General features: G+C 42.9%; 1 protein-coding gene across 2 annotated transcripts in view; it reads right to left on the reverse strand.

The window, feature by feature from the left end:
- The window catches only part of col4a6 (collagen, type IV, alpha 6), a 91018-nt gene that overhangs the window by 7256 nt on the left and 69662 nt on the right, over positions 1-14100 (reverse strand). The window contains exons 19-40 of one of the 2 annotated variants that reach the window (XM_062516828.1): positions 13676-13786; positions 13303-13452; positions 12161-12256; positions 11671-11828; positions 11381-11563; positions 10246-10429; positions 8130-8180; positions 7231-7302; positions 7003-7110; positions 6661-6879; positions 6359-6520; positions 3668-3838; positions 3407-3550; positions 3035-3157; positions 2351-2532; positions 2167-2230; positions 1549-1623; positions 1168-1275; positions 916-1023; positions 638-709; positions 429-548; positions 56-172 (exon numbers count right to left, since the gene is read on the reverse strand). In XM_062516828.1, the coding sequence (XP_062372812.1) occupies positions 56-172; positions 429-548; positions 638-709; positions 916-1023; positions 1168-1275; positions 1549-1623; positions 2167-2230; positions 2351-2532; positions 3035-3157; positions 3407-3550; positions 3668-3838; positions 6359-6520; positions 6661-6879; positions 7003-7110; positions 7231-7302; positions 8130-8180; positions 10246-10429; positions 11381-11563; positions 11671-11828; positions 12161-12256; positions 13303-13452; positions 13676-13786 (2778 nt within the window). The remainder of the gene's footprint in view (positions 1-55; positions 173-428; positions 549-637; positions 710-915; positions 1024-1167; positions 1276-1548; positions 1624-2166; positions 2231-2350; positions 2533-3034; positions 3158-3406; positions 3551-3667; positions 3839-6358; positions 6521-6660; positions 6880-7002; positions 7111-7230; positions 7303-8129; positions 8181-10245; positions 10430-11380; positions 11564-11670; positions 11829-12160; positions 12257-13302; positions 13453-13675; positions 13787-14100) is intronic. The other variant, XM_062516829.1, reaches the window with a different exon arrangement.

Consider the following 14100-nt stretch of genomic DNA (forward strand, 5'->3'; position numbering starts at 1 on the left):
ATGGTTTCGTTGTTTTTAATTATGTTAAATGTAAAAGTCTAGATTAATGTTATACCTCTTTCTCCATCCAGTCCGGGCAGGCCAGGGTCTCCCAGTGGGCCAGGGACGTTTGAGATCCCACTCCCACCATGAGGGCCAGGGGCACCAGGGAAGCCCGGCTGTCCAGGTCGACCTAAAGAACAGGATGAGATGCAAGTGAATGAAATGAAATCCTGAATTTGTTCATATCAAAAGGAAAAGTGAGCTGAGCAAAAAAAGCTAAACTGTTTGCCACAGCAAAAAAAAAAAAAAAACACGACATTGAAACAAAAATAACTGAAAAAGAAAAATGGAAAAAAAATAATAATATGGAGTTGAATCTGAATTACTTCCCATGTCAACTACCATCAACTGACAGCAGGAACCTGCTAAAGCCTCTAGCTCCTCACCTGAGTCTCCTCTCTCTCCTTTTCCACCTGGTCGACCTGGTCCACCGGGAGCAGATGATCCTCTCTCTCCTTTCAGTCCATTAATACCAGAAGGCCCAGGTCTCCCAGGGCCGCCACCACCTAGCATTAGAATAGACAACTCCATTGGTTGGATATCAAATGCCTTCATTCAAATTCAGAGACTGACAATGGGATAGACACTCCCTTACCTGGAACGCCTGGTATTCCCTTAGCTCCTGGAAGTCCGTTAAGTCCATCCAAACCTGGTGCGCCAGGTAAGCCTGCAATGAGAAAGTGGATGGATGTATGGTTGGATAGATGGATGTATGGTGGATAGATGGATGGATGGATGGATGGATGGATGGATGGATGGATAGATAGATAGATAGATAGATATATAGATAGATAGATAGATAGACAGATAGACAGATAGATAGATAGCTAGATACATGTAGATATCCAAATAAAACGGATTACAGTTCAATACCTTTATCTGCTGATGTTCCTGGTATTCCTGGTCCACCTGGTTCACCAGCCAATCCCTTCTGTCCAGGATATCCTGACAAGCCTTTGGCACCCGGGTATCCTGGGGTGCCTAATCCAAAACAAACATGCCATAAGTACCCATAGACAGGTGAAATTATAGCATGTGCCTACTACTGTAGGCAGTGACCTAGCTGAAGTCACAAAGAGGAAACTCTTTACTGAGCATGCTCATTTGATCTCCAGAGTCACTTACCTGTGAGGCCTGGTCTTCCTGGCTCTCCTGGGCCACCTTTTGACCCTGGATACCCAGACCCCCCTGGAGCACCGGGGTCACCTACTAAGCCAGGGCCTCCTGGTCCACCTGAACACAGAGAGGTATACAAGTCATTTAGAGCAAGCTTTGGGACAGTGAAAAAGGGTCAACGTGAATGTCTATCAGCTGGTGATAATACTGTAGTCATGTTCGAACACTCAAAAATCAAAATCATTTTACTTTTTCGGGGGTTTTACAGGGTAACTAGCCTGGCAAGCTAAGGTGTGTCTAGATTTCTAGGCAACAGAGTAACTGCAGTTACAGAGGACTTATTTCAGGAATAGGAACTTGGTGATGGAAATGTCGTAGGATGGGGCTCACCTGAATATCCAGCGACTCCCGGAGCACCTTTACCACCAGGACCTCCAGGATAACCAAAGGATTCACCTCTTTCACCTGCAGAATGGTAAAATAACTATCAGCAATTATGGCTGTGTCTACAATAAGATGAGTAGAATAGGACTATGCATATTTGAGGTGAAACGATCTCCATAAACATGATCGCTTTTGTATCGTCATTCAGAAGTTTTGCGTCCACACTAGATTCTAGAACACTGAAAGTCCACAGAAGTGTTCTTGTTGGTTGGTTCTGGAACACTGAGATGCGAGTGACATACTTTAAAGTCATAGTATCTGAAGCTCTCCGTTTCCCCTGTACACAATGCAAAGTTTTCAAATGTATCCACCTCAGATATCATTATCGAAAAGTAAAATTTTCTGTGTTGAAAATACGCCCTTTTAATGTCGACAGAAGGTCTAAACAGAGTAATTATTAAGCCATACTTGTATTTCATGGGCTCAAAACATGTACCAATAATATGTTGCACGCTGACAGTTCCACTTTTGATAAAAATGAACACAGAATGCATTATCATCTTTAACTACTAGACAGTAAATATCTAAATACATGACACAATAAACAGTTGTTAGCATGTTCACCTTTAGCACCAGGCTGCCCAGAACCTCCGGGGTTACCAGGTAAACCAGGCTGTCCATCATCACCCTAAAGAGACACATACAGTAGTTCATTAAATGGTATATCCATTAGAAAAATACTATATAATGTCACCTCCTCAACATTTCCCACTAAGTAGTTTTTATAAGATTTTAGCTTTATGCTTACCCTGGAACCGCTTGTACCCGGGAAACCTGGGATTCCAGGAGAACCTTTAGGTCCTGGATAACCGGGAGTTCCAGGAGTACCAGGAATACCAGGCTGTCCAGGAGCTCCCTTAGCTTGATCAACAAAACCAGGTAATCCAGGCAATCCCTGACGACCAGGCAGACCTGGGAATCCCTTGTCACCTGTTGACAGTTGACATTGGTTAAATACCAATAGATATGACAGCATTTCACTTGCTTGCATCCTCTCAACTACCTTATGTTACACACTGGGAATGGTTTTCCAACAGTCCTTATACAGTAGTTACGATATGACACATCACATGTTTTTTAAGCTTTTTTTTCAGACTGGTATTTTATTTTAATTTTGATTCTTTTTTTAGAAATTGTTATTCTTGAAAAAATGGCTTTCAGAGCAAAGTCATAGATTGTACAGTAGATTGTAGTGCTTAAAAAAACCCTCTAGGCAACAGTCCTTAAATAACTATTTACTGTAAGAAAAGGCAAACAAGTATGAAAATAATCTTTCTGAGGAACCATTTCCAATGCAAAGAACCTTTCACTTGATGCAAAGGTATAACACAAAGCCACAGCTCTTTATGGAACCACATACTGATGAAAAGAACAATTTAAACACCTTTCTTTATAAAAGTGCCCATGTGTAATGTGTTTACTAGATTATCACCTCTAGGCCCAGGGAATCCTGGGAGTCCCGGAACACCAGGGTCACCCCGTTCCCCGCTCTCTAAACGTCCAACTGGAAGAGGTGGAGAGGGAGGTCCGGGATATCCAGGCAATCCTCTGTCTCCTGGAACCAACATATATAACAAGAATATATGAAGCAAACACAGTGCATTCAAAAGCGCCTATTCATTAAAAGGTAGTAAAATCCTTGCATTGAAAGATTCTTAAATGTTACACACCAAGAGAATAATCTAACATAGAACCCTCAGGTTACTCAGTTAATATATTTGAAGGACCTTAGGAATACCTCATTGCTATCTATAGATTGAATACCATTCTTCAGAATGGTAAAAAAACTATAAATTGATCTTACCCTTGAATCCAGGACCTCCAGGTCCTCCAGGTAAGCCATCAACTCCAGAAAAGCCAGGAAGTCCTTTTTCACCATTGCGTCCTGGCGTTCCTGGGGTTCCGGGTCTTCCAGGGAAACCAATCAATCCAAGCGAACCTTTTACACCTGACAGAGATCATAAATCCATTAGAGGCTTTGCAGTCAGAGTGCAAGCTATGAAGTCTCAACCCCATCGTAAACCGCCAAAGGATATGGATAGAAGATCTAAAACGATGTACATACCCTTTCCTCCAGGTATTCCAGGGATGCCTTCACGTGTTGGGGGTCCTGGGGGTCCAATGGCGCCTCTGAGTCCAGGTGATCCATTGATACCTGGCAGGCCAGGTGTACCTTTCGCGCCACCTCTCGCCGGAGAACCAGGTCGTCCAGGTTCACCTTTTGGTCCAGGGAACCCTGTAGACAACAAGATATTGTTTTACAGAAGGCTACATGGGCACTTTTCTAGGATAGTCTTTGCCGCGCTGGCTGATTTATCACCACACAGTGACCATGTACTGTATGTCTAACCACACAATACAATAGCACAGGTATGGTGGTCAAACCTCTCAGCAATGCATAAGAATTATGATGCACTTATGGATACGTTTGATAATGTAATAATAGATGATCGAAAAGTAATTACTAAATTATCTGGGGTGGGTTTCCAAATAATGTTCCTTTTAAGTATTCCTTTCTTCATACAACACCATGGGAGCACATAATTCCACTTATATGTAGAGTACAGTAGACAGTGGCCCTGGACATACAGTATTTGGATACATTCACACCTGGACTTACAGCTACCCACTTGTAATCCGATTACCCAAAATGCTAACACTGTTGCTAAGTGTGAGCAAGGCTTTATATCAGAGACTTTCTGATGACTAGACACAAGCCTCAAAGAATCCTCCATGGAAATTCATGGGATTAGTAATATGGCAGTAGTCTCTATATCCCACCCTTCCTGTAGGCCTCCCCATTCACTTGAAAATAGCTGTGATCTGCCCAAAGTTAGTTACCAAGATGGCTGCCATGTGGGGGGACTTGCCTATAAGGACTTTTTTATTTATTTTTTGGAAACCCAACCCTGATTTGAACAGTTTATACATCCACAAATGTTTGGAATGTATTTTATAAAGTTGACCATGTCTTCATCAAGTTAATCATTTAAATACAGTTACTGTACAATGCTTAATTCATATGTCAGATGAACTGAAATTGCACTGAAAACAGTCTAGAAAATACCCAAATGCCCAGGGGTAAAGGAGGGAGCAATAGCACATCAATATATCATATAATTTGAGGAATTTGATCCTAGTTAGCACTAGCTTGAGTTCTAGATTCAATGGCATGTTTACTATATGACACCAGTTGAAGAGTGAGTTTGTGTAAATTTAGAAACAAAACATCTTTGCTATATTACTTTCAGGTTTTTGTTATTATGGATATTTCAAGTGCAATTCCAGAGTGCAGTTGGTCAACCAGTCAGAGACTGAAGCACCAGGCTGTGTAGCATATGGGGATGCTGAACTGTAGCCTGCTTTAAGGGTCAGTGACTGAGAGGGTTAAGAAGGTAGGCACACAAGCACTGTGTTGTTATAGCTGTAGTCACGGGTCTGGTTAGTATGGCTCCAACTCTAGCAGTGATGTTATTTGCACTGGTGTAAACTGCACAGCTTATCTGTTTACCTGTTGATCTGTCACTCATTTTACGATAATAAATGTAAACATACAAAACAAAACACGTATAAACACAATAATGTGCACATATGCACCAACATCTTCAACTTCAACATCAATACAGTGACTATCAAGGCTCATTCAGGGACCAGATGGCCGTATAGACACAGCAATCAACTCGTCTTTTTTTTTTTTTTACTATGTATTGAATCCCATACCCCAAAAAGTTTACAGTACAATATCTAAGAAGAGAGAATAGAGCACTGGTCATCTAGTCCCTTTATACAACTTCTAATGCACTTCATATGCACATATACTAATGTACTCCACTACATATGACAATATGTATGTTAGAGATTACTGTAAGAGGTTATTGAACACTTCCAGCAGGATGATAGATGTTGCAGGGAAGGTTAGAAGAATTGCATTGACTCTAGGACAGGTTTCTTTTTTTGGGGGAGGGGGGTTGGGGGGGGGGGGGGGGGTAGTTATGAGCTGGTGGAGAGAGACATCGGAGGGATGTTTTTGTAACACATTCTCACCTTGACAGCCTAGGAAGTGACCCAACACCAAGAACAGAGAATGACACCATGAATGGAGGGATGGAGGGGTGAAGATGGTGATGGTGGAGGAGATTGAGGAGGAGGAGGAGGAGGATGAGGAAGAGGAAGAGGAGTGAAAGGAAGGAGGTGAAAGGAGTCGGGAGGAGAGGAATGAAAAAGAAATTCATTGGTGATGATCAGCAATAGCTAAATAGCCACTGAGCTGCTCAAGGAGATTGTGCCAAAGACAGTGGACAGTATGTGGACACCAACAAGCATGATTTAGCAGACCACTATGGTAGAGGTGTCTGCAGTCTTTACATAGACCTTGCTGTTAACGGCATGAGTAAACTACAGTATATAACATAAAATAGACATGTTTTGTTCTGTTTGTGACACCTATCATGAATTCTGTACTACAGACATTGTATCTGTTTCTCATTGAGTACCTACCTTTTCACACAACAGTTCAAGGTTAGCACGAGAATGCAACAGAGACATATGACATTACGCAATAATAGATTTAGACTGTTCCACAGACAAACAGGTGAACAGGGAGCATGAAAAAATAATGACAAAAGTGGTTTGACAAACTAGCTTACAATTGTTCATTTACTCCATGATGGCTTCTTATGCAATTAGGTGGCCTACAAATGGACACATTTGTATTGAACAATACAGATAGGGTAGATAAACAGATCAGTGCACTCACCTGGAGATCCAGGGAATCCTTTGCCTCCAGGAGGTCCTTGGGGTCCAACCAAACCTGACGCTGGGACCTCACCTGGTGGGCCAGGAGGGCCTACAGAACCTGGGTAGCCATCCAGACCACGTTCACCCTTTGGCCCTGGTATACCGGGACCTCCATCCCCACCTGTGACAGCAGAGTGGACACTTATAAACACGGGGTTGAGGGGTTCCACGTCGCCACTGCACCTCAAATATTGTCCAACTCCACAGGTAACTTCAGCAGCTTACTGTACAACAGAGTGGTCGGGAGAAGGTGAAACTCACCTGGCGCTCCAGGCTGTCCATTGTTTCCAGGAAAGCCCTTATCTCCGGATAGCCCAGGAAGTCCATTCTGACCGGGAGCTCCAGAAGTGGCTCCATACACTTCACCAGGCTCTCCTTTAGCTCCGGGAAAGCCAGGGAGACCATTCTTCCCTTGGCCTCCTGGGTAGCCTGTACCTGGGATTCCTGGTGCACCTGGGTCTCCTCTGGGCCCAGGAAAGCCTGATTGACATCAAGACGAATTTTGATAAATGGTTACTTTCATTGTCAGTGGGGACAAAATCAATGGTGACATGCTCCAGACATATAGAGAGGTAGGGAACAGTCGTGAATATATATATATACCTTGGGGGCCTGCCTGACCACCATAACCTGGGTCACCTCGCTCACCCTTAGCCCCATTAAAACCAGGCTGTCCACTGGATCCAGGGCGGCCTGGTTCACCTTTGGTACCTTTGACACATACAAAATAAACAGCACACAATTATAGTAGGAAGACTCGCAAAGATTCCTGGAACGATCATACCATTGGAACACTCCTGTATATAAATATGAATAAAGAATACCACAGACCTGGAGCACCGGGGCGACCAGGATAACCTGGTGATCCACTTTCTCCAGGAAGTCTGCATGGAAGTGTCGATCCTACCAGAACCCATAAAACAGTTAGCTTCCTGAAAACATTGTTCTTGGCCTACAATAGCCTAAAAGATCAATATGGCTTAAATTGACGCTAAGGTAATACAAACATTGTTTACTTAAATAGGCCTACACTGGTTAAAACCTCTTATAACTGTGTGGGTAGTTTGTAAATCTTTATCATTTACTACAATTTACTAATCTAAACTAACTCACTATAACACACACTAAGAGGCTAGTAAAATGTGCTCACCTCTCACTCTATATACATTAGTCAATGTTGTGATTCATAGTAATGCTAATTGTTTGGCATAGTTGGTTATTTTACCTTGAAGTGTTACAACTATGAAGTGCCTAGTATACTTCAGTGGTTAAACTCAGTAATTGAACTCATGGGTCAGTTCATAAGTTTGGTCAGTATTTGTGATCAGTGTGGTACTAGTTTCTTTGTGACTTACAGTGACAAACAGTTCATTCTCTGCTTCTTTTACTGTGTCGTAGGTCTAGTGCCCCCCAATCCCGCCACCCCCCACCCCCCACCCCACCCCCCACCCTCCACCCCACCCTCCATTGCAGTAGCCAGCACAGCAAGGCTGATCACATGCACAAAGCGATGCATCACAGTTATGTCAAATTCCATGGGGCGCTAACAGAGCCAGACCCACAGTGGAATGACCATTGGCCCCGTTGGATAAGACACCTCAATAACAAATGGGCCAAAGAGGTAAGGAAGGATGGTAAGGATGTTGGATTTCATGAGGTGTCTGATCCAAGTGAAAGGCCGTGGTTTTTTTTCTGGGTCTCCTATTGGCTGCAGCTCTGGGCTTTCTCACCTCCCTCTCCGTAAGAGGCATCATTAAGCCCCGCCTGCCCACAGCTGTCACCTAGTCAGACAACATGCAAAGGCAGGTGAGAGAGATTGCAAGACTAGCGGTCATCCATCTGTCCATTCATTCATTCATTCATTCATTCATCCATCCATACAGCCACTCATACAATCATTTGTTAAAAACTGGGTCCTTTAATAGACCCAGCAATCAACAGCAATCAGCTATTGCACAAGCTTAAAGAAAGCACTGTTTCAAAATATAAAATTATTATATTATAGTCAGCAATAATAGGTTCAGATAATACCAGCTTGTTCATTTCAACAGGCACATTCAGTTAAAGCAAAAGCAATTCAGTATGCCTAAATGTGTATGTCAAGGTTAGGCCCTCTCAAAAAGGAGAGAGGGGGCGAAATTGTTAAATAAATCTTAATAGGAATATTAAGAAGACTCACAGACTGGCTACACCGGAACATGCAACTGCAGTGGAATACATGCTGAAACGTTCACTATAAGCAATGAAACTGTTTACACCAGACATGAGAGCAGTGCGTACAGTGTGCGCCATATCTGTTTTTTTTTGCGCAGCACTTAGGCTATCCGCACAATCCCCTTCAGTTGCTCGTCTGGTGTAGCCCGGCTGTTATGCTTCATATCAAGTCAGGATAGATTTACATTTAAAACATACTGTATTCATATCCGCTAAATGCAATGGCCCCGATAGTCTACAACACATCAGGGCTCAGGCATCAATACAAATGAACACACTTGAAATGCAAAACGCACAGTTAGACATGCACAAATTAATATAATGGGCACACTGCCTGGAAGCGCCTCCCCCAAGCCTTTCTCTTTGAATGCGCTTAAATTGCTGATGTGTTTGTGTTGCAGAATAGTGAGGGAGCTGACTACAAAGAAGAATACAGATGAACTGAGAAATCAATCCAGTTTAGAAATCTGGTGCTGTATTTCCATTTTCTCAGGAGAAACATAGTTGGTAATGGGTTGTTTGGCATTCATCAGTCAAACTCCTTTGCAGTCAAACTTTCCTCAAAAGCACAGCAGCAGTTTAGCAATCATGGTTATCAAAAAGTTTTGTCATCTGCGTAAATCAATTGATGAATATTTGCTGTAATAGACAAGCAATTGATTGTAGGCTATGCATTGTAAAATCAGAAGAAGGCGAAATATGGCAAGCAGAGGTCTTCAGAGATTCTTGATCAAATGACAACCCTACCCTATGTATAGTCCTACCATTTCGACAATCATGTTATCAAGTATAAGAACATGATAAATAACATCTGTGCAACATCTGTTAACACCAGTTCCCAAAATAGGGGCCAGATCTATTACTCAATGGGATTTAATCAATAGCCATTCGACATGATTTTAGAAAGCTTTGGTTGGATGATGTGATCTCGCAAGTCTCATTAAGTAATAGGTCGCAGTTTCTGCAAAAGGGAACAAATAATGTTTACTAGAAGGTCAAGACAGTAGGCTTGACACACATACACAAATTAAAGTGTAAGAATGAAGGTATAGACCATCTCAACAAGAAAAACAAAAAACAATGCTTGAACATTCTATTTCGTTCCCAAACTACTTCCGCTCACTGATCTATAAAGTTATTTATAGATCAGTGCTTCCGCTGCTTTAAGATAACATATGGAATGCCGGAACCATAGATAGTTATATCTAGTTATATATAGTTGGAACCAGAGCCATATAAAGAGAGAGTTGCGACAACCCGGGTACAGAAAATTCGGTTTGTGACGTGGTTCGTGTAACTTCAAGTAGTTCAAATAGTTCCCGGAAGCGATTTTGACTGTTCGTTAGAATCATAAAATAACCGTCTTTTACTGTTTGTTAACGAGTGTTCGATCCTAACTTCCGGGAATTATTGTTGAGAAAATATGGAACATTAGCGTCAATGGAGTTGTCGCAACTCTCTCTTTATATGGCTCTGGTTGGAACCATAGATATATATAGAACCCATATATCTGTGGTATATATATGGTTGGAACAACTATGATGCTGATAATGGAACTCTCTTGAAACAATCTATAACTAAAACTGTTTGTCCACATTCCTTATCCTAATCTCTGGTTTTCTCAGTACTTACCTCGAGGCCCGGGTGCTCCAGGGGGACCAGGATAACCATCTAGTCCAGGTTCACCTGGCGGCCCTGGAGGGCCAGCGGTTCCCTGGTAGCCTATTCCTGGTTCACCTGGCAGGCCAGGACGTCCTTTGCCCCCCGGGTATCCAGGGAAACCCTTTTCTCCAACCACAGCATACCCAGCATCACCCTTTGGAGAGAGGAGAAAAGGCAATGAGTCAAGGCACTTGTTATACAATTGCAGTTGTCTGAGGGAGGAGGAGCAGCACGACTCGAAATGTCAAAAAATACACACAAAAAAAAAAAAAATGAGATTATGAATGGGTGCTATCTGGTGTGTAGATCATCTCGTATCCTCTTGAGGTACAATTACAATTGCAAATTGATTTAGCCTATAGCTTTCAAATTAACTTTAGTTAATACTTAAGACTTTGCTGTTTGCACATCATTCAAATTCGGGCCAAGGGTCACATTTGTATAGTTCAACTAGAAATGTGCATGTCCGAGGACCTGCAAGTGGGCTTGCAAAAATGCTAACTATGCTAACAATGTTAACTATGCTTACAATGCTAACCAGGTTGATCAGCTAAGTTGGCTGATGATTTCTAGCAGTTATGCTAAAAATGCTAACTATGCTAACAATGCTATCTAAGTTAACAATGCTAACCAGGTTGATTACCTAACTTAGCTGATGATTTCTAGCAATTATGTTAAAAATGCTAACTATGCTAATCATGCTAACTATGCTAACAATGCTACCTTAGCTAATGTCTTCTGTTATGTCAACAATGCTTAAAAAAAGGCTGCAAACCCCCCCCCCCCCCCCCCCCCCAAAAAATATATATTTCCCCATTCATTTCAATGGGACCGAAAACCGGCAAAAAACGGGAATACCGGAAAAACGACAACCGGCAGGGTAGCCATCCGACATGAACAAGCAAGCTACACCGGATCAGGCCTGATTTTTTAGTGTTGGAACCGTGTCGATAGCTCAAACGCTCTAGGAGAAGAGGCGTCTTAAAAAAGTGGGTGAACGGGAATAAGTTGCATAATAAAACTTAAGAAGAACATAGTGGGCCTTGCTTTACAGCAAGCCTACTTATTAATCTGGCTCCTTTCAGCTGTTGACGGGAAAACTCACAGGAGGTCCTGCAAGTCCAGGATACCCTGGGAGTCCGTCTCTTCCAGGTTTTCCCATCGCCCCCGGAGGTCCGCCCAGCCCAGGATTTCCACGGTCTCCTTTCTCCCCGCTGATACCGTACGGATAGTATGGGCTGCCTTTCTCTCCCTTCCGACCAAAGAAACCTGGCTCTCCCGGACGTCCCTGCAAGAAGATGGCACACCATTTAAAAAATCAATAAAGGCATAGATAGATAGATAGATAGATAGATAGATAGATACATAGATAATCTGACTGATAGATTCACATACATTAGGTCCAAGTCCCCCCGGACCACCAGGTGTTCCTGCATCTCCGATCTCTCCTTTTGCACCACTCCCGCCAGGATACCCAGAAGATCCAGGAGACCCTTGAGGGCCTTGCGCACCTGAGGTTCCTCCACCCAGACACGCGCAATCTCCCAGTTCACCTAGACGAATAGATGCAATGTAAGAGTGCACACACATCTGAATATTCCAACAGGTGCCAGATAATAATAGGAGAAGGGAAACATCCACACACTTCTTCACACGTCTTTTTTGCTCCCAAGAGTGATTTCATTGTACCATGTTTTGACCACTACAGTCAAGACTAGGGTGGTCAAAGCATTGTACAATTAAATCACCTTTGTGTGAGGGTGAAATAAAATATACATAACTGGTTATGACAACTTGTGTGCGTTTATGTCACTGTTTTTTTTTTTTTAATGTCAAATGCTAATGTTTTAGAGTAAAGGACTGTAGGTAGGCATGTTTAACTCACCCTTGGAGCCTGTATATCCAGGGCCACCAGATTGGCCCCTCAGACCAGGTGCGCCATTGGCCCCTGGTATCTCCCTGGGGAACTGATTATAGGGTACTACAAGAGGGAAAAAATAGAATGATTTTAATGAAAAAAAACTATTGTGAGAAAAATCATAAAATGTTTGGATAGTCTGATCACATAATTATGTGATGTGTTACTGTTAGCTGCAATCTACAGATTGGTTCACAGCAGAGTTTTATATAAAAAAATCCACCAATCCATGAAAGATTAGTTCTTGGTGGTAATAGTTTTTTTTTTTTTTTTTTTCATTTTATCAGAGGTGCGTCAAGTACATCAAGTACTTGAATATGAAACCACATGCTTTAGAAGTTCTGGTAGGATCTAATCATCTCTCTCTGACTCCCGCCTCTGAAGCATGTTCAGCTGTTAGTCTAAACACAGGACATGAGTTTGTGTTCTGCTGAAGCTAGGGTTATTTATCATATTGAGTATTGAGTACACAGAATATTGCCTGTCCGGCAGGAATATTGCCACCTTTACTGGGCTACCTTCCAACGTCTGAGCCTTGGGGCCCACTGTCACCTTCAGGCACGGTGCAAAGACCTGGTCTTCACCCACAGGGAGTAACAACAGTAACAACTGTCAGTTAAATCTTAAGTCTGCCATCTTAAATCTCCAAGTGCTTCTCCTTATGAAGACTGACTCAGATATTCCAATTTCAAATTTGGAAAGCTAAATTTCAAGCTTTACCCAACTTCAAGTCTCTTTGTCTTTCCAGTTCACATGCCACTACCCCCCCCCCCCCCCCCCCACACACACACACACACACTAACTGCTTGTTCATGTACTTTCTTGGAAGTAATAATCAGGCTGTGATATCCAACAGTAACTGCCTGGGCAGTGCTATGAGAATAGCAAGATCTTGCTTTACTTCGTTTCCTGTTTGATTATGTTTTAACCCGTTGAAACAATACATTTGAATCAATAAAAAAAGGAAAGGATGGCAATGTGTGGAGGAGTGATCAGAGATGATTTTTACAAAAATGCCTGTTTCCTACACACAATTTATGAAGATTTCTGAACTTTACGAAATGAATATCAGTGCACAGTATATCCTCAGCCATCTGGGCCGGACTCACCAGATCTCCCGGCTGGTCCTGCTGGACCCGGTGGACCAGGGAGGCCGGGACTGCCAGGTTGACCCTCTGGGCCGTAACCTTGACGACCTGGGTTCCCTTTCTCTCCTCTGGGTCCAGGTGTGCCAGGAAACCCTGGGCTGCCTTCACCACCTGTGGATTGGATGACCAGTTACAGTAATGACCTTGGCCGCGTTTCCCCAGATTTGTTAAGAAGCTCTTAAGTGCTAAGAACTTCTTAGGAGCGTTCTTAGAGCGTTCCTAAGAAGTTCTTAGCACTTATAAGAGCTTCTTAACGAATCTGGGAAACCCGGCCCAGTTCATCTAGAGCTTCTGTGATATGGTTTGCAGGTGTTTGGGAGGTGAACTGCAGCACCTGTGGCGAACGAGCGGGACCCCGGGGCACCTGGGGCTCCTGCGTAACCTGGAGCACCCTGATCTCCGGGAGATCCTGGAAGACCATCACCGCCTGCATCACCCATCGGACCTTCAGTGAGAAGAAAGCAGATGATGAGGAGATGCCATAAATCAGCGTTTCTTAAAGGTGAACCATGCAAGTTTTTTTTCTAGCTTAATTTGCCTTAACTGATCAGCATCGGAGTCATTGGAATGGTTATTTGACTTATTTCGGGTTAGCTTCGAAACACATTCGGAGAGGCTTGGGTGAAGGATATAACCACTGTTGCCGTTATGGTCAATTATAAATCAACCATGCAGCTTTCCAGCAGCAACCTATTGTCCAAGCTTTGGTGACCTCATACATACAGTAGCTAGATAGTGACACCAGCTTAAGGAATCTTC

This window comes from Sardina pilchardus, chromosome 16, assembly GCF_963854185.1.
Source record: "Sardina pilchardus chromosome 16, fSarPil1.1, whole genome shotgun sequence".
NCBI classification, from domain to species: domain Eukaryota; kingdom Metazoa; phylum Chordata; class Actinopteri; order Clupeiformes; family Clupeidae; genus Sardina; species Sardina pilchardus.